Source organism: Leptopilina boulardi, unplaced genomic scaffold (assembly GCF_019393585.1).
Source record: "Leptopilina boulardi isolate dan_hultmark-lab unplaced genomic scaffold, ZJU_Lbou_2.1 LbouV2_31, whole genome shotgun sequence".
NCBI lineage: Eukaryota > Metazoa > Arthropoda > Insecta > Hymenoptera > Figitidae > Leptopilina > Leptopilina boulardi.
The window spans coordinates 1,741,749-1,762,232 of NW_026137874.1; the positions used below are offsets into that span (position 1 = coordinate 1,741,749).

Below are 20,484 nucleotides of genomic sequence, written 5' to 3' on the forward strand. Positions count from 1 at the left end.
ATAAATTTTGTTTTACCCTGTGCAAGACAGTTTTTATACGACGAAAAACAATTTGTTCAATTATAGTTAAAAACTGTCAAAAAAAAAAAAAAATTATTTTATGAAAGCCAAAATAATTGAAAATACACATTTCTTTTCTCGAAAACACAGAAATATTTTGTTTTATCTGAAAAGCAGAACTTGAAACAATCTAAAATTGACTCGACTCGAAAATTTGAGAAAATAATTGTTTTTGATTTATTCAAAATAAAAAAAATTCATCCCGACATCAATAATATAGAATGCAAGCAAGGTTGAATAGGTAGAGATACCACTGTAACATCAGTTAATCTACGTATAACGATAGCGTGATTTAAAAAATTACGTTAAGATTTTTACGTTAAAAAACAATAATGGCACTCAGGCTATTTTATTATTTGATTGTTTTATGTTTATTATATCGCATTTATATTGTTTAAAATTTTCCTTACACTAAACTTATACTTTTTTTCTTAAAATAAAAGTTCGTATTATCTAACAATTATATTATAAATCCGAAATTATACTATTCGATTCATAAAAAAACAATTAATGCTTTTATGTATATAATATAAATTGTTCTATTCATTTCATAAAAATAATAAATGTTTATATTCATATAATATTTAAAGTCAATAATTGAAACTGATATATTTGCTTTTGGTATATTGTTATACAAATAGAATAAAAGTGATTCTAAATGCCAAAAAATATGAGACTAATATTTCCCATATGTAGATATATTATATTAATTAACACAAATTTACCATAAAAGAGATGTGCTGAAATTATTTTGATGCAAGATGTATAAATCCTGCTTTTTCTGTACGATGAATAATAAATAATGGTTGAAAAAAATTTTTTTTTAAGGAGCGCAGATCCTACCCATAACATTGTCCAAGTGGAACTAAGTGGGGGTAGTAAAAAACTGTCCGTCTTTATACTAGGCCTCCCCACCACCACTACAGTATGCTGGCTCTGCCAGGCGCTTCGTGATTGGCTCGGGTATTCACTGCCAACCAATCACGAAGTGCCTGGCAGAGCTTTATAATGTAGCGATAGGGACGTCTAGTAAAAACCGAGAGCTTTCGCAACCCCCACTCAGTTTCAGTTGGATAATGTTATGTGTCGGATCTGCGCTTCTTCAATAAAAATTATTTCAACAATTTTTTATCATTCATCGTACAGTCTTTTCAGATGGCGCTTATTAAACTACTTGCTTCATCAAGGTTGGGGGTTTACTTCATAGATGAAATTACAATTTCATTGTTTGATATATTATTATTCTCCTGATAGATGATGAAGATAACAATTAAATTTCTTTTGATAGTGAGTATAAAAGAAAGGAACAATTTTTTTTTACCATGCTTTTTTATTGAGACTAGAACTTTTCTCCCAAACGTTCTAAACTCTCTTATTAGTTGAAAAGTTTTGAACGTCCATCACTTCTACATGTATTACACTTTATCATTTATATGATGTGCATTCTGTTTTTTTTTGTTTGTTAGTTTTCTTTTAATGTATATTCATAAAACAAGTGAACGAAGACATTTTATATACTACGCGTTGACCTGCAACAGCATTTTTATATATGTTTATATAATAATATATGATACGTATACTCTTAGTATTTATGTGCGTGTTACAAATGGCAATGAAGGAGCGAGGACGAGATTGATATCGAAATTATGATATGTACTAATATTATAAAGGCTATATTTAACAATATATACTTATAGCTAACAAGAGGCGCCAGCACCTCCTTCAAATTTTTTTTTTTTTATTTGACTTTTTGGTTCTTTAGACCTTAATAGATCTATCCTATTTTTTTCTACTTTATCTACATAAATAATCTATGTGTTATTTATTATTATCATTTATAGGTAACATTGTGATAACCGTCATGGGTTTTAGTTATATTTATTTATCGTTCAAGGCGTGATAGAGAATTGTTATTTTTTTTCTTTAAATTCAAAATTTTAGCTTTTGACTTCAAATTGTGGCAAAGAATTATTTTTCAAAGTGCCAAAAAAGAGATTTCTATTATTAATTATTTACATTTGAAAAATTTTATCTTTTATACAGATTTTGTTTTTAATTATTAGAATATTTTGCAGAAAGAACATTTTTTTTTATTACTTTAGATCAATTTGTTATGTTGAAAATAATTTTTTAAATATAAATTTTCTATTTTATTTTATATATCAATTTTGCAAAAGAAAATTGAAAATAACTAAAAAAAATGTTCGTATTACAGACCAGCTGATAAATAATTCTTATTTAAGTTAATTATTAATATACAAAACAGTCCATTACATTTATGTGCCAGTTGATTTAAGAATTTTTCACGATTCGAAAAAAATGGAAATGTTCAACATTTTGTCTAATTCTATTAGAAAAATGTCATAATTAAGATTTCTAATTCTAATTTTATAAGTTTCATTGAATTTTCAAATTTTCAGGCCTAGAAGAAATTATCCAATATCTTCGCCTAATTTTTCGGTGTTTTACATTTGAACACACGTAAATGAGTCTTCTAATCTAGATTGCACCGTCTTCACTTAAATTATAAGTCCAGGTAAGAATTTTTGAAATAGCTTTGTTCCATATCCTAATTTATGTTTATAATAAAAATGTATTTTCTAATCTGATAGTTTTGTAAATTTAAAAATTTTATAAATTAAATTAAATAGAATTTTATGTAATTAAAATTTGTCAAAATTTTTCATTAATTTAATATTTAATTTTTAAATAAGTTATCTATAATTTTGAATTATTATTATATGTTAAAAATTTTAAATTATACAATTTTTTTTTTATTTTCCACAGATAAAATAAGCAAAAATGGTGCAAATCTCTGTACATACAAAAAAAATGTTGTTCACTGAATTTCTGCAAAATAACAATGTCGCGATTCCAAATGGAAAGAAATCCTGTATCAATAATAATTGATGCTTCAAAAAAAAACCAAGAAAACTTGGCCATTTATGTGAAACTGTATTATATTTTCTCAACAACTGCAACTTTTTCAATTATCGTCGCAGAACATCAAAAAGATTCAAATAAGATCAAAATGCATATGTATTGCATTCTACTCGTCGACAAGTTCCCAGAGCATTAAGGCAGCGTCAGTTCCACCGACGGTGACGACATTTTGATCATTATACAAGAAACGAGCGCAGGCAACGAGGGAGCTGTAAACTTTTTCCTCAACATATTCAGCTTTTGCGCTTGTACATGGATATCTGAAGAGACGCAAATATCCTTCAGCGTCGCCACTCACGAGCATATCATGTGCCGCTGAACGACTCGCGGTTGTTAAAACCGTTGTCAATGGGTAATAACGATTGTTCCACATTCCTAAAATTTTTAATTTATTAATTACTTTTTTTTAGCGATATTTAATATCAATATTGCGACAAAGAATTTACTTCTTTAAAATGATTTAATTAAAATATTTTATTTAATATTTAAATAGTAAATTAAATATTTAATTAACAATTAGTTTACCAATTTTTAATTAATTCAGTAATTATAATTATTAATTTTATGAAAGTATAATTACCTGACACCATAAAACCAACAGTACAATTGTAAGTGTACCATTTGACGTCCTTCATAACTAAAGGACTCTTTTCTGATGATAGAGCTTTAACGTCCCCTAAAAGAAACAATTTTTCTCATAAAATATTAATTAATAAATTTTAGAGATCGAGTCAAATATTTAATTCTTTAAATGTAAAAAAAACTTACAAAACACGAGATCATAGTCCTGAGTAACAGTTTGTAAAAATCGACTATCAGAACTCCAATCGAGTTGAACTAAAGGTTGAGTTCCTCTAATTTTATTACTCTTCTTGTACGAAAATCCATCTCTTGATACTTTGAACAAATAAACACTTCCATTTTGTGAGCCCATTGCCACCATTTCGCCAGCTGTTGAAAATATATTAATTATTTAAATATAAAAGTTGAGAATAAATTATATCGAATAGAAAATATATTTTAGTAATAGGATAATAAAAAAATACAGAAAAGGAAAAAGAAAATTTTAGAAAAAATTAAAAACATTTTTTTTTAGGACGTACTTGGATTATATCCAATGCAGGACAAAGGTGATCCACAAACTCTCAGGGTTGCCACTGCAGCACCTGTGTCAGCTGCCAAAACTAAAAGATGTCCCTCGGAAGAACCTGCGGCGAGTGCAACTCCAAAAGGATGAAAAGCAATGCAAATGCATTCAAAGCCAACCTGATTTAGAAAAAAAATTAAAGGTGTTACGTTTATTAATTATTTTTTTTAAAAATTAAATTACACCACCTAATTAATTCTTTTATCTAGATTATTTCTACAATACCTGAGTGGTCCATAGCAATTTGTGTCGTCTCCATAATGCAATATTCTTATCGTGACCAGCAGTGGCAAAAACTTCATCGTCCGGATGAACAGCCAAACCCCAAAGCTGCCGTCCATGACCGAACACAACTTGGTTAAATCGTCTTTGAAGTGAACCTTCCAAAATATTATTTCTCGTTGTTCCAACGTAAATATTGCCATCGTTTCTACCTGGCCGTTGGGGATAAATACTTCGTACACCACCGGCAGATTCTGGCAACTGCAATTAGGTAAATTATAAACGTTTTTTCAATTTTTTTTTTTTTTTTTTTTAAATATTATAATATAAATCATAATTTTTATGAACAATTTTTTACCTTGGTATCTGTTATTCGTTTATAGTTTTGCAATGAATCCCAAGCAGCGATTTTACGATCTTTCTCACCACCAGAAAGTAAAGTGCCTTCGGAAAGCATCACCAGACAACTGATGCCTTTATTGTGTGCTTCAAATTCCATTCGAACAAAATAAGCTCCATCCGCATCGACGGAATAAATTGTGATAAATCCATCACTATCAGCCGTGACAACATCTCCGTCTTGTTCAAATTGAATACTCGTCACGTGTGTACGAGAGGGCTTTAAAAAAAATTTCATGGTAATTTGATTTTTATAAATCTTTCTTTGATTTTTTAACACAATCGATTAATTTATTTTTATTTATATATATTTCACTTAATTTATTATTTTAATTTTCTACATAAAATTTCTAATTTTGTTTAATTTCATTTACATTTAAATTAATTTATTGATTTAATTTATATTCTTAAAAAATATTTAAATTTTACTTACAGGTTTAATTATGTCGGTCCTTTCAAAGAATCCATCCTTTCTTCGATTCCAAAATGTTAAATGACCTCGACCATGAGTGATTAGAAGATTGTCGTCGAGAGGATGAAAAGCAGCTCCAGTCAAATCTTCCTGTAGTGTCTGTAAGTAAAATTTTTGTTAATATTCATTTTTTTATTCCACTAGATTTTTTTTATCAGGATGATCGAAGATTCAAAAACAAAAAGTCACATTTTTTTTGTTCAAAGAATCTGTTAATTGACAAATAAATTTTTATATTTTCTTTCTGCTTTTAAAAAAAGAAATTATAAATTAAATATCACAATTTTATATGGAGAATTATAAATTAGCTTTAGGAAAAATATAAAATTAATCACGAGAAAGTTAGGGAAATAACAGAGAATTCATATTAAATTTTCGCGCCAGCTTTAATTTTCCCCACGAAAAAGTATGTACAACATTAGAAAATGAAAATATTAAATTAATCATTCTTATTTCTCTGTTAAATAATTGTTACATTAAAATAAAGATTATCGTGTTTGTAGCTAGAAATTTAATTTAAAAATAAGTAAAATTAATTAATTAATTAGTGAAACTTATTATTTTCATTTTTTACATGTTGGCAATTCGGAATTTCTCTTAGCAGTAAGAACAGTGAAAAACGTGCTCACAACGTGCTTAACACATTTTCCTCAGTTTTAATTGAAATAGTAATATTTTATTGATTTCTCTTTAGTTAAATTCTAAAATTTAACAAATTTTAGTTTAACAATTCTAATAAATTAAAAAATTCAGCCTAAATTAGTAAAACATGATTTTATTTTTCTTAGTGAAGTGACAGACACCTAACCCATAAAATACTTTCGTTAATTTTCAATCGAATTCGCATCGAAAATAAAAAATATTTGGTAAATAGATTTTATTTAAAAGTGTGATTTTTTCTTTTATTAATAATTTTAACAAATGTAATACATTGTTTTGAAAATAGATGATTTTTAGGTTATGTTCTTTTATTTTTATTTTTTTGTTGTGGCAACATTTTAATGAATTATTCATAAGTAATAGTTAATATTATCAAATTAAAGAAGTGAATTAATATTATTATTTATGTATATTATTAATTTATTGTTCTATATTGTTATTTTCTTTTTATTTTCAGTTAAAACTGTGTTTCTATACGAAAATCGTTGTATTCGCTGGGTACAAGCTGAGCTTCGTTTGCAGATTCTAAAAGGTATTTAACAAACTCAAAAATATTCGGATGCTGATATTATTGAATTTAATATAAATATTTGAAAATTAATTTACTCACCGCTACTTTACCGAGTAAATGACCCCATTGCCATTGCCATACTGAAAGAATTGCCTCCCTTCCAGCGTCGACAACTAAAACGTAACTACCTCCATTCTAAAAATTTTTAACATTGATGAATAAAAAAATCCCTAATTAAAATTCGGAAATTTTTTTTAAAAAATCCAAAATTTATTACACTAAAAAAAGGGTTTGACAACCAAACGTTTGGTTGGTATTTAAGCAATCAAAATTTGTTTGACACAACCAAAATTAGAAAAAAAGGATTTTTATTGTCCTAACTAAAGTTTGATTGGGACAACCAAAATTTTGTTGATTCAACAAAAAAATTTTGGTTGCTTAAATACCAACCAAATGTTTGGTTGTTAATACCAAACCTTTTTTTCAGTGTATAAATAAATTCTAAATTTTTTTTAACCAATTCAATTAATTTAAATGAAATTGAAATGAATTCCAAATAAAAAAAAATTTCAAGAAATACAAAATAAGTAAAGTTTAAAAATAAATAAAAATTTACTATATTTACCAATTGTGAAAAAGCAAGGGCAGAAACGCCCATTTGAAATTCGGTCATTCCAAAAACATAAAGTGTGAGAAGAGTTTCTGTCGACCAAATTCGAACATGCGGTTGTGCTTTTCTGTGCCTTCCGGCTCTTTGACCGGAAGCTACTAATTCCCTGCTAGGATGTACCTTAAATAAAAAAAATTCAATTAAAATTAAATGCAACGTTAAAAAAATACATTATTAAAATTAAAGAAATAAAATTTCTTTTTTTTTGCAAAAAATAAAGCAATTCCAATATTTATTTTCAGACATATTTGAAAAATCTGAAAAACACATTTTTTTAGAAAAAATAAGTGATATTTCACTGAACATGAATAAATCGTTTTTTTTTTAAATTAAATTTTGAGAGAAAATAAATTTTTATTAATTAAAAATTATGAGAGTGTTTTGGAGAACCTTAAAAAGACATTTTCAGGTATTTCTTAAATTATTTAATTATTAATCAATAAATTAAAAAAATAATTAAAATTTCGTTTATTTTATATACCTCCATGCAGGTAATATCCTCAGTATGTCCAACGTAATGTCGTTGAGCATTTTCTTCTCTATCAAAGAGAACAGCTACGGCAGCAACATAATAAAGTAATTCTCCACTTGGCAGTACCCAAAGATTTCTTCGCGTATCAGTACCCCGATAACCGTAAACCCATTCTAATTGTAATTTTTTATCTGGCGGTGAATTGTCGACCGGTGGAAGATGAGAGGGTGGATAGAAAGATCGTCTTAGTCCTCTTATTGTAACTCTCGCTGGTTCTTCTCTTAATACTTCTACAACGCTATAATCTGCAAAATTTTATTAGAAAATAAATAAAAATTATAAAATTTAAATTTAAATTCTGCCAAATAAAATTAAAAGTTCTTACCATTGACTCGTACTACTTCGGCTTCAGGAGCGTACAATGCACGGGGTCTACTCTTGCTGCGTGCCCTCCTTTGTCGTCCAATATCCTCAACAACAGTTGATGGTCCACGAGAACGTGATCTTCTCGCTGGTGAACCCAGGGCCGTACCCATTCCGGTACCAGCGCCAATTCCCAAATAAAATGTATCCACATCGGCAAATTCATTTCTCAATTGTGAGAAACTCCTTACCTGTGTTTATCAAGGACAAAAAAATTTGATATTACAATTAAATGTCGACCTTCTTTTCTGAAGAATTTAGATAGAGAAAGACATTGTGTGTATATAGGGTAGATATTTGTGTGGAATGTAGGCGTTTGTGATTTTCGCAAAGACTCGAGTAAAACGGGGAAAATTGCTTTTGATTTGAAATTCATATGCGGTCGTGACCTGAAAGACGGATCTCTGACCTTTTTCTTCAATCGGCCTAGTTGGGCATAACTGAAGGCGTGTATAATCGTTTAATAGTATATATATATATATCTAATAAAAAGGAAAGGGAGAAAAGGGACCTTCTTTATAAAATGAGGCCGAGGATGAAATTTCCATTGTAGGGTTACTAAGAAAATCACGAAATGATATATGTATAAGAAATATTATAAAGAAAAATTAACGCGGAGAATCAGATCCATCATCACAAAAGTCGGAAGTAGACAGTGGCCTCAGTTCAAAAAAATGTTTTGTGATTTAAATCTTAATAATTATACTAACTCGAGAGAGGGTCGAAATTTTTAATCATTATGGATCTCTGATTGTTATCACTAATTGTCATATTGGATTTTTATTAATCTTTCACTTTAATCACTCTCTTTCTTTCTCTCTCTCTCGAAAAAGGGAAACAACTTTTCAAATATTGATTTATTTTCCCATTTTCATGCGGAGAAAAATATACATTTTTCAAAAAGTTAAGGGTATATTTAAAAACAAATTACTTCATTAAAAGCGTTTTTCATTTTTTTAAAAAATAAAAAAATCCGGTGGTAAATGAAAATTTTATATTATAAATAATTATTAAACATTTTCAAGCAATAATTTTATATTTAATAATTTGGCTAAATAAAAATTCGATTAAATGAAAATGTAGTGGCTAAACAAAAAATTCTATACCAATTGAAAATTTTACATGATTATTCTGCTAAATAAAAATTCAGTTAAACAATCATTTATGGCTAAATTAAAATTTAATTTAAAAAAAGAATTTAAATAAAAATTGTATTAAAAATTCATTTGAAGGATAAAAAAAGCATAAATCAACAAAACAAAGAAAATTGAAGTAAAGTTTTTATTTATATAATTTATTGAAAGTGATTCCCTTATTATATTTTGAACATATAACTAAACTAATAACAAATGAACTGATTCTAATCTAGACACATCTCAAGAGACGATAGCGTGTAAAATATGTACATAATGAAGTTAGTCGTGTTTCTCTATAGGCGAATGATTTTTAAAAGATTGATCAATATTTAAGATTTGAGATTTTAATCACCCCCATTTAATATTGAATTTTATATAATATTTATTTTATGTAAACGAGAAAGACGTATCTCAGGCGCGACATTGTTGCGTATTATAAAATTATTTTGAATAACTTTTTTTAGGGGGTGACATAATTTTATACATTTGTGGACAATATTATAAAGTGTGTGAGGAATGTTCAAGAAACAAAACTCACTGTAAGCGTGACGATCGGGGTCGACTTTATTCAAAACGACAGAATCGGGTCGCAAGAATTTTTCCCAATTCAACACGCACGCTTATTTAGAAAAAAATTAATTTTTACTTAAAAGTCTCTTAAAATATTTTCAATTTTCCCCATTTTGTTCATATTATCAAATAAATATTTTCTCGAACCAAATAATTTTTATTTTTTTGTTAATTTATTGAAAGCAATTTTCTTTTTTGTCTCAATAAATGGGCTGTCGTTCTTCTTTCAATTATATCACGTTTAGATTTTAGTGTGTAATTAATTTGGATTTGGAACAAACCTCTTGTCCTGAGACAGTAAACATTCTCTTGGCCCCGTTCATTTTGAGCACTTGGCCCAAATCCTCGAGCACTTCCTCGAATGGTTGAGACGTTCGAAGATTCAAGAGCACTCGACACTAATGAAAAATTCACAAAAAAAATAATTTAAAAAAAAATAATTATTATTATTAATATTATAATATTAATATATTAATAATGTTAATAAATAATATTAAAATATTTCCGGATCTGACAGACCGAGAAAAGGACTAACGGTATTTTTTTTAGTATAGGTTAAAAAATTTTGTAGTCAAATCGTAAAATTTCGTCAATTTTGTATTTACAATAAAACTTACTTGAACCGTGTGATCGAGGTTGTTGACAATACGAATGACGCGACCGGAAGAGGGTTTTCCACCCCCAGGAGGGGGGGCTTCGTCGGTGATAGACGCTTTCCTGCTAAGACTTGCCACCGCCGGGGTACTTCTACTTTGCCACACTCCAACTCCTCCACCTCCACCCAATCCGGTACCAGCACCTCCACCCCTACTTGCACCTCCACCGGGAGTTGCATACCACGTATTGCTCTTTTTGCCGTAGCTTGCCGGCTGAAAATCGAAATTATTTTTCAAAAATTTTTAATTTAAAACTTAAAAAAGCAAACTAGAAATAACCGTTATTTTTTATTAATAATTAATTATTTATTAATTCAATTAATAATTATAATTTTTATTTAATAATAATTATATTTTTTATTAAATATTAATTAAATAATAATTAATTAATAATAATTATTCACAAGAGAATATATTTTTAATGAGTTTTTTTTTTTAATGAAGAGGAAATGAAATAAATAATTTAAATATAAAGAATTTCAAAAATTTGTTTCTAAAACTTTTATTTTGCTTAATTATAAAAAATTAATTTAATATGAATAATAGTTTACTCTAATGAATTTTTTTTTTTTGTATTTCGTGCAATGTTTTATGGTCAGAAATTAGAAATTAAAATATTTTAAAACATGTATCCACTGATTTTTATCAAAATTACTTTTAAAAAAAAAAGATTATAGATTCTAGAAATACTAATTACTGAAAGTGGTCACTTTAGGGGATTAAGATTCATTTTTAAATGATAAAAAAAAAACTGAAATGTAAAATTATTTTAATGAACTATTTTTCATGTTTTATTGAAATTCATTTTTCTTTAGTTTTTATATATATATTTTAATTTCATGAAATTCTCTTTTAATTAGTTAAAATTTTTTATTAATATTCAAATACATTGAAAAAATTTTAATAAGCAAATAAATTATTTGATCAAATAAATTATTAATTTAGAAACATTTTGATTTACATCACATTTATTCGCGCAGTAGTAAAAGAAGTTTTTGATCAGACAACGATGTCAGTAGTAATACTATTATTTAGTCAGACACGCGTTTTCTCTTATTATTTTTTTGATTTTTAAACATTTCCAAAAAAATTTCCATAAATATTTTTTTATAAATTAAAAGCAAAATTAGTATTTTCTTTTAGTAATTAATAATTTAATTTAATTAATTAATAATTAAAATATAAATTATATTAGTTAATTATTAGTAATTAATTAATTAATAATTATGAATGTAAATTATTATTAATTAATTGTTAAAAATTAATTTATAAATTAATTAATTTTTGCTTTTAATTTAAAAAAAATTTAATTAAAAATTAGATTTTTTTTTCAATGAAAATTGTGGGAGAAAAAAAATACCTGTATCATTTCGGCCGGCAAGGATATAACCTCAAAAGAATCGCTCATCAACACGACAAAACTGTCGCAAGTATTGCGGATAAAATTATTGTCTTCAGAAAACTCAGAATCGCTAAAGTCCTCGGCGATGCGATCGGCAATTCGATCGACGAGGTCCGGCCCTGAGTCCGAACGGTATGAGGAACTCGGCGACTCAATGGTGAACGGATCAAACGAGACGAAAAACGCTATATCGAAAATCCCTTAGTTCAATCGAATTTTTCTTTTCATTTATCTGACATATTTTTTCCCCCAAAGAGAAAACAAAATCATTTGCATTAAAAAATTTCACTCTAAATAGAATATATAAAAATAAATAAATAAAATAATTAAAATTAAAAAAAATCTTAATTGTTTAACAAGTAAAGTTTTTTTTTTCGAAAAAAATAGTAGAAAAACATTTTTTTAGTTTGACATTTAAGTTTCGGATTTGAATTGCAGAGCACTAGCATTTTAGAAAGAATTATCATACCACGCGATCGGAAACACATTTTGCCAATGTTCTTGGACTTTTTTTTTTATACGTGTATTCTTGCAAATTTTTCTCTGCACTTATATATATATATATATTTATTATATAGATATTTTGTTTTTCTTTCGAAATAGAAATTAAAAATTGTTTCTTTATGTATAGATAATTATTGCAATAAATAATTTTTAATTTGTTTAGACTAAATAATTTTTAAAAAGCAAAAAAAAAATTTTCGGAGATTAATAAAATATTAAGTAAAAAAAAATAATGAGAATTTTTAAAATATACATTTTGTTGTTGGCATTATCAATGATTTCGAAGGCCCTCAGCTTTGACACTTGAGGAAATAATGGACACAAAAGCGAATGACGTCATCAAATGCAGTTAACCCATTTCGCGTTCAAATGCTTCGAAGCCCATAAATTAACTACTGATGTAACGTGCATTCATTCTTTTGGCAGCATTCTTACATTTGTCATTAATTTCTCTCTTCGTGTCAAACTTTCTTCTGTATCGTATATAATTTTTTTTTCTATTTATGACCTTAATTAATGGTATATAATTTTTCCGCAATTTTACATAAAAATTCGAAATATTAAAATTTAAAAACAAAACTTTTACTTGTTAAACATTTCTAAAAAAACAAATTTCTATTTCAATTTAATTTTCCACCAATAACTTTATTTCTAAAATTAATATAATTTTAAAATTAGTTTTAAAATTAATTTTGTTGAAACAAATTTTAGATATAATTTCTATAATTATTGATGAAAAATTAAATTGAAAGCAATTAAAATTAATGTAATTAAAATACAATTCGATTTGAAAAAAAAATTAATCGAGAAAACAAAATCAGTGAAAATTAAAAATTTTAATGCAAATTGTTAATAAATTGAATTTGCTTGACTCACCAACAAATAAGCTTTTTAGTCATTAAGTCGCGCACTCACGTACGCATTGTTATACACGATCACATAATTCAGCCGAGATTACTTTCCCGCGACAATTTTCGTGGGAAAGTGTAGAAATTCGCGACGTATTTTAAATTGACAAAGGGGTGAGGGTCGAAAAAATTTATTTAGATATAAAAATGATGGAGGGAGGGGAAAATTTTTGTATTTTTTTTTTTTTAAAAAGGATGCTGTTGATGAGAACCAAAAATTCAAGTCCTGTGTACACGTTGGCTCTGAATCGACTACTGAGTGAGCGTAACTAACACTCCTTAGGATCCTTAGGACCTGTGTGTGGCTAAGACCTAGTAAATCCCCACCAACCCCCCTTGCGGTGTGGACTCAAGGCCAGCCGCAACTAACACATCAAGGGGTAGTTGATATTATTGGGGAGAGACCTCGTCGGGATACTGCATGTTAATCGAGACAATGCACCTTAAAATGCAAACTTTATTCTGAAAAAAAAGAATCTCTGCGTCGCAGCATTAAAAAAAAATTAAATTCCTATTTACTGATATTTTGTTTTTTTTATTTAATTATTCTGTAATAAATTTTTCATTCGTGACGCCTTTTAATAAATATTTACTTGAATTAAATAAACTTCATTTGAACCAATAATTTCTGTATACTATTTGATTCAAATAAAAATTATTTTGATACAAATAATTATTTATTTGATAATAGTCAAGTAAACCGAATATTTGAATCAAATAAATTTTTTTTTAGTATAACTACACTTTTTATTTGAACCAAATATATTTGAGTTAAATAAACGTATATTTGTCTCAAACTAGTCCATTTATTTGGCGTAAATAAATTTTTTTATTTAAATCAAATAAAAATTTATTTGAATGAAAAAAATATTTGTCTCTGAGACAAATATATCATTTCTCTGGTTGTATAATAATAGTAATAGTAATAATTTTAATAACAATAATTAAAATTAAATATATTTAAATTAAATAAAATCAAAAATTTCCGTTCAGTATAGAAAGAATTTTTCTTTTTAAAGACAAGTTTATTTGTCTTTCTTTCATTATTATATTTTCGAATACGTAGAGGTTGTAAAAAATTCTTATCTGTTGGATTTTGTGCTCTTGTAACTCTGGTTTTTATTGACTTGGTAAATTTTCATATTCGATCTTCAATGTAACTATGTTTCGAGATACTTGAAATATAGATATATTATACCTATATTGAAAAAGGGTGTTTGGTTTAGGATATAGCGAGTTCAATTTAATCGAACCACACATTTTAAAAAGGCCATAATATGATGATAGTGAATTTCATATATAGTGGACAAAAAAGATTGATTAATATTGGAATTTAAAATATTTAAAGAGGCTAGGAATATTTATAAGTAAATGTTATTCCATTTTTTTTTGCCTTCCTAATGTATGGCCTTAAGACCTTTTGACTAAAAAATAAATTCAAATCATTTTTTTTTATTTATAGTATGTCTATAATATTTCAGACAAATTTTCTAGAATGAAAAAAAATTTATTTCCAATTTCAATAAATTTTTGATTTGAAACGTTTATTAGAGGCATAATTATAGAGATTCATTTAAAAAAAAGAGAGTTTTAAAATTAAAAACTAGTTTTGAAGTATTTTAGTAATGAAAAAATAGGGGCCGAGTTGAAAGAATTTGATGGTAATTATATATTGACTTCGCCCACATTTCGGTCAATTATTAGGACTAATGGCGCAGCTCATTCACTTAGAGAAAATCAGAAAATCACAATTGGAAAGAGGCAAAATTTTACTTGCTCTCTCTCTATAATGGCAAATAATCGACTTATGTTTTCTCAACACGCATGGAATTCGAAGGCTATATCTGATCAATGTTTGGAATTTTGTATTATGCTCTAAATATTCATCTTTATAATACTTTTTTCCTTTTTACAATTGTTTTTCTTCAGATTTAATTCAGATTTTCGTTTTTCTTCTTCGATTCAATATATATTTTCACGAATTTTTTTTTCTTATTGTAATTTTACAATTATTATTACATTTTTTTTAATTAACAATAAATTATCGTTGAGGAGTTTCACAGAAAATTAAAAGGCATTAAAATAAGCTGCAACGCTTCTTATTTTAATCCAATTTTGCTTATTTTAATCCATTTTGGTATTAAAATAAGCAAAATTGGATTAAAATAAGAAGCGTTGCAGCTTATTTTAATGCCTTTTAATTTTCTGTGTTAGAGAGAGATATATTTTTTTAAATTATAAAAAAAATAACTAAAAAAAAGAGTTATATTTTTTTCATTTAAACATATTGTAAAAAATTTACCAACTAAAGAAATTAGATCGTGTAATATGTAATTTATACGTATGTAAAATTTGCTAATCGACGTTTTATCTAAAATTTACATCACTCGACGCTATGATGAATAACGATAAAAAACGGTTATATATAATTTACAAACTAAAATATTATAAAGAATTATTTACACAAAGAAATTTTATTTTTTAATTAAAAATTTTTCCAAAATTAATAAAATTTTTATTTAATTGTAATGGGAATATTTAATTTTTATTTATCAAGCAGTTTTTCCTCATTTTTTTTCTAATAACAAAAATATTTGTTTAAAGTTTTTTTTTAAAAGTTTTTTTTTTTAATGAAGTTAATTTGCATTTTTGAAGTAAAAAAATTTGAATTTGACAAAATAAACATATATAGTTGCTGTTTATATTGAATAGTCCATTCACAATTTGAAACTATATGAGAATTTCGATAAGGACTTGCATAAAGCCAAAAGCCTCTTGTTGGATAAAGAAGGTTAAACAGTTAAAATGTAGTTATTGTATAGTGTACAGACGTAAGCGTACGATAGTAACAGCATGAATTAACTCCAGGGTCAAGGTTGGAACGCTAATTCACATACTCTCCTACCCCTTTAATTTTCAGTCTCAAACGTCCTTAAACCCAACTATGGAGGTCATTAGTATTTCACATTTTCTCTACATCTCATTTCATCAATTTTAATTATTACATTCATCATTTGTTATTATACATATTCAATTATCATAATACAATTATATATATTGAACCTCAGTACTCAAATTTAATTATAATATATCTTAATTATTATAATAAAATAATCAACGTTTATTTATGAATTAATTTAATAATTAATAATTAATAAAATTATAATTAATGTAATAATTAATTATTATTGAATTAAAAAATGCAAATTTAAATTATTGGTATAGCAAATAGTAACCAATTCATTAACAGAGATAATAATTCATAATTCCATAACAACAAATTTAAAATTCAAATTAAAAAAAAAGAGAGAGAGAAAGAAATTATCAATGCACTATTTTCACTTGGTTATTTGTGTTCAGCATGCCACAACGATCGGAAACGCGTGATTCGTATATGGCATGTCCTAATGTAAAAAGCTTCCTGTACTTCTTCGAGGCAACCTCCTTTTTTTCTGACTTTTATCTCGAGAAACGATAACAAGTACCTATATGCGCGATAATATGGCCGCACGCTCGAGGAATTGCAGCTTTGATACGTCTTTAATAGTCACATATAAGAAGAGAGAAAAAAAAAGTGTGCTACTTATTTTATACAAAAGTGAATTTATAGGTCAAAATTTGGGTCAACAGAAATAATAACAATTACATACCTCATACTCTAATAACTATATATAAGTATAGACTCAAAATTCAAATGAATTTGGGTTATCGACATGGGAAAATTTTTGCATGCGTGAAGCTATTCGAGTTTATAAAATATTTCAAATATTAATTTTTCGACTATATATATAAAGAAAGAGTGAGTGATAAAACTTTAAATTAGTAGCGTGCCTATTTGTCATAAAACATATTTATTTAGAACGATCAACATTTAAAAAAAAACAGCATGAGTAGTGAACGAAAATGATTTAAATTTTTTATAATCTTTGTAGATATTTGACTTCATTACTGGATGAAGCCGAAATGCAGTTCTTTAAAATTTATTATTTTTATCTTTATACTCTGTTATCTGTGAAAAAAAATGTCAAAATTATTTTTTAATGAAATTATGACTAGTTAGGATGTACAATACATATTACAGACAATTTATTAAGAAATAAATTATATTATTTTTAAAAATACTTTCTTGACACGATAGAAAGTAATTTTTTCGAATTTAACAAACTTTCATTTTAAACAGATTTTTACACAAAAAATTAAAAGGCATTAAAATAAGCTGCAACGCTTATTATTTTAATCCAATTTTGCTTATTTTAATCCATTTTGGTATTAAAATAAGCAAAATTGGATTAAAATAATAAGCGTTGCAGCTTATTTTAATACCTTTTAATTTTTTGTGTAGTTAACAAAAAATTTAGGTATTTTTTAATTGATTTTCATTTTACAAAATTTCTCTTTATACAAAATTCTAATTTAGCAGAATATTTTCATTCAATGGAATTTTAAGTATTTTTTTTTTTTTTTTTTACAGAATTTTCATCTGGAAGTTATCAATAGTTCAATACGGAATTCCGGAAGTAGTGTTATCGTTTCTCCTTCAGGATTTGCTTTTGGTGAGTACTTTTAAAAACAATTTGAATTTTTTTTAATAAAGCGGAATATTTTTTTCCAAATTTGAGAAAAAATTATTTTTATTACGTTTTGCGATTATATATATTATTTCAATGCAAATAATAATAATTATTATATTATATTATATTATAAATTATTCCTAAAATTTTGTGCAATTTCACAAAGTCCACTCTTATTTATTACAATAATATGCATAATAATTTGCAATAGTGTATAATAGTTAATAGCTGGAATACATAATGAAATAGATTTATTCACCCCAAACTGTCGGAATTGGAATTTGTAATGAGGAGGCGGCCATTCAGTACTTGCAAATTTGAAAATGTAGATCAATCTTGGAAATTTAATATCTCATTATGCAATGACGCGTATAGTATAGATTTCAATTTGTGAATTTGCAAATAAATTATTTTTCCCTTTCGCACTCTCAAACATTAATATGAATTTGACGAGTTAGATATATATACATTTCTTCGTTAGTTAATTATTCCACATATGTCTGACGAAACTCGGGTTTCACTACTTATTGTTAGTGCCTTGCTGTTTCCAATTATTTAAGTATCTTTTTATTTCTTTTACTATATTTAAATTTGAAAATAAACTAAATCATTTTTTATAATTACTACATATTTTATTTGAACCAAATATAATATATTTAAATTCAATAAACTTATATTTGTCTAAGCCCATTTATTTGAAGCAAAAAAATTTATTTGAATCAAGTAAATATTTATAAAAACGAATATTTTGAAAAAATGTTCAACTTTTTAATGGTAATTATTTTGTATGTAAAATTTGTCTAGAGAAATAATTATATACAATGTCACAAAAAAGGAATATTAAATAAAAAGAAATTTAAAGGGGAAAAGAAATATTTGATTGTAATAAAGTAAGTCGGCGTGCTTTTTTTTTCTTGGACGGTACAATTCGCGATATTGCAATGCAATGCATCACTTTGCACGTGCCAAGGCCAAGGTCATGACTCGTCACGCGCTTTACAACGCTAGACAGGTACAATACTGGTTAAGTACCTGGCCCGGGGGTTACTACGGGTGCTCAACCCTTGGCCTTTGACGCATCTCTCATCGGGTACAATAATCTCTTTAACATCATCTTTATCGTATTTCTCAATCTCTTATGTAGTCGTCTATTTATTTGGCGTGAATACAATTTTTTTATTTAAATCAAATAAAAATTTCTTTGAATCAAAAAAATATTTGTATTAGCACCAAATAAATATTTATTTGGTTGAAATAAATATTTACTTGTTGCAAATAAATATATTTATTTGATTTACATAAAAATTTTATTTACGCCAAATAAATGGGCTATTAGGCTCTGAGACGGATATACGTTTATTTAATTCAAAAATATATTGTATTTCGTTCAAATAAAACATTTCTTTGTGTATGTATTTTAAATAATTTTATACTTGATATAATAATTGATTGGCTTAAATAAATGGTTACTTGTTTGTTATGAAATAAATATTTACTTGAACCAAATAATTTTTATTTGAATTAAATAAACTGTATTTGAACCAATAATTTTTGTATTTTAAACAAATATCATTTTAATGACTCAAAAATTATTTGGTTCAAGTAAATATTTATTTGATAATAATTAAATAACCGATTATTTGGTTCAAGTAAATATTTATTTGATAATGATTATATTTGAATCAAATAAATTTTTTTTTATTTTAATTCAGTATAACATTTTACAAACATGACAATATATTGAGCAATTAAAATTTCTTAGTTTCGTTATATCGATTGTAATGGTTGTAAACATAACATATATATACATTGGATTTCTGCCATATATACGAACTGAAACCGCCTTCATTGGTCCGTTGACTCTGTATGCGAATGCAAATTGAAATCGATCGCCATTAGAGAGTTAGGATAGAGGCAACATGTTCTATTACGCGCTTGCAATAAGACTCGAATTTTCGGTGATAATAATTACTCTTAATTAAAATAAATTAAAACTTTACTGTATTCAATTTTTTTTTTGGAAAATGATATAAAAATGGGAAATATTTTTTGTTTTTAACTTTTTTTATGGTAAAATTATATATAAAAACAAACGTACTAACAATTGTGCTCAGTAATAATATAGTAGATAGCAGTTCTTTAATATTAAAATAAGCAAAAATATTAAAAACATTTTAAAAACCTTGGCTTTAGCTTGAAAATAGATTTCGGAAGAATAAATGTATGTAATTAGTCATCATAAAGCTTATCTTACAATATACTTCTTAGAACTCGGCGTTCTCTCTTGCGATTTTATATTATTTCGGTGTTAATGACATGCTTTTAATTTTACCACTTCACACCACACACGTACAGTGAAAAATAAAACACGCTCGCAATTATATTTGTAGATAAGTTGTAACAAAAGAAATCTTTAGAAAATTTTTTTTTTAATTTAATTTTTTTTTTAAAAAATTATTTTTTATATGTAATATAATAATTAATAATAATTAATTAATAAGAAGAATTTAAGTGATAAAATTCTTTTTATTTTGTAAATTATTACAAAAAATTATTATTATTATTATTTTTTATTTTTTTTATTTTATTATTTAAACAATTTTGTGTGTTGAGAATTTTGTCGCTCCCTCTTTAGGGTGTGGACCAATTTTTTTTTTTTTTTTGTTTTATTATTCATCATGCACGCGTGTTCATACTGCATACGTTATATATGGGGGTTTATAGAGCGTATCTCAGCATCGTTATAAAGGACTTAGAA

General features: G+C 26.1%; 1 protein-coding gene and 1 long non-coding RNA gene across 4 annotated transcripts in view; one reads left to right on the forward strand and one right to left on the reverse strand.

Annotated features, from left to right (window-relative positions):
* Positions 1–2,860: 2,860 nt before the first annotated feature.
* The window catches only part of LOC127283261 (echinoderm microtubule-associated protein-like CG42247), a 30,022-nt gene continuing 12,398 nt past the window's right edge, over positions 2,861–20,484 (reverse strand). The window contains exons 1-15 of one of the 2 annotated variants that reach the window (XM_051307999.1): positions 13,124–13,416; positions 11,702–11,928; positions 10,303–10,554; positions 9,967–10,083; positions 7,942–8,170; positions 7,566–7,861; positions 7,040–7,204; positions 6,514–6,609; positions 5,205–5,342; positions 4,731–4,991; positions 4,376–4,633; positions 4,107–4,269; positions 3,772–3,954; positions 3,584–3,679; positions 2,866–3,378 (exon numbers count right to left, since the gene is read on the reverse strand). In XM_051307999.1, coding sequence (XP_051163956.1) covers positions 3,110–3,378; positions 3,584–3,679; positions 3,772–3,954; positions 4,107–4,269; positions 4,376–4,633; positions 4,731–4,991; positions 5,205–5,342; positions 6,514–6,609; positions 7,040–7,204; positions 7,566–7,861; positions 7,942–8,170; positions 9,967–10,083; positions 10,303–10,554; positions 11,702–11,749 — 2,571 coding nt within the window. In that variant the 5' untranslated portion in view covers positions 11,750–11,928; positions 13,124–13,416 and the 3' untranslated portion in view covers positions 2,866–3,109. Of the gene's footprint in view, positions 3,379–3,583; positions 3,680–3,771; positions 3,955–4,106; positions 4,270–4,375; positions 4,634–4,730; positions 4,992–5,204; positions 5,343–6,513; positions 6,610–7,039; positions 7,205–7,565; positions 7,862–7,941; positions 8,171–9,966; positions 10,084–10,302; positions 10,555–11,701; positions 11,929–13,123; positions 13,417–20,484 lie in introns of those variants that run through there. The other variant, XM_051307998.1, reaches the window with a different exon arrangement.
* Positions 5,245–17,708, forward strand: LOC127283262 (uncharacterized). Of its 2 annotated transcripts, none has more exons than XR_007843327.1 (3): positions 5,245–5,344; positions 6,361–6,435; positions 17,627–17,708. It is a non-coding gene; the product is annotated as an uncharacterized LOC127283262 (long non-coding RNA). The 2 variants fall into 2 exon arrangements; XR_007843328.1 differs by lacking the exon at positions 5,245–5,344 and adding an exon at positions 5,881–6,109.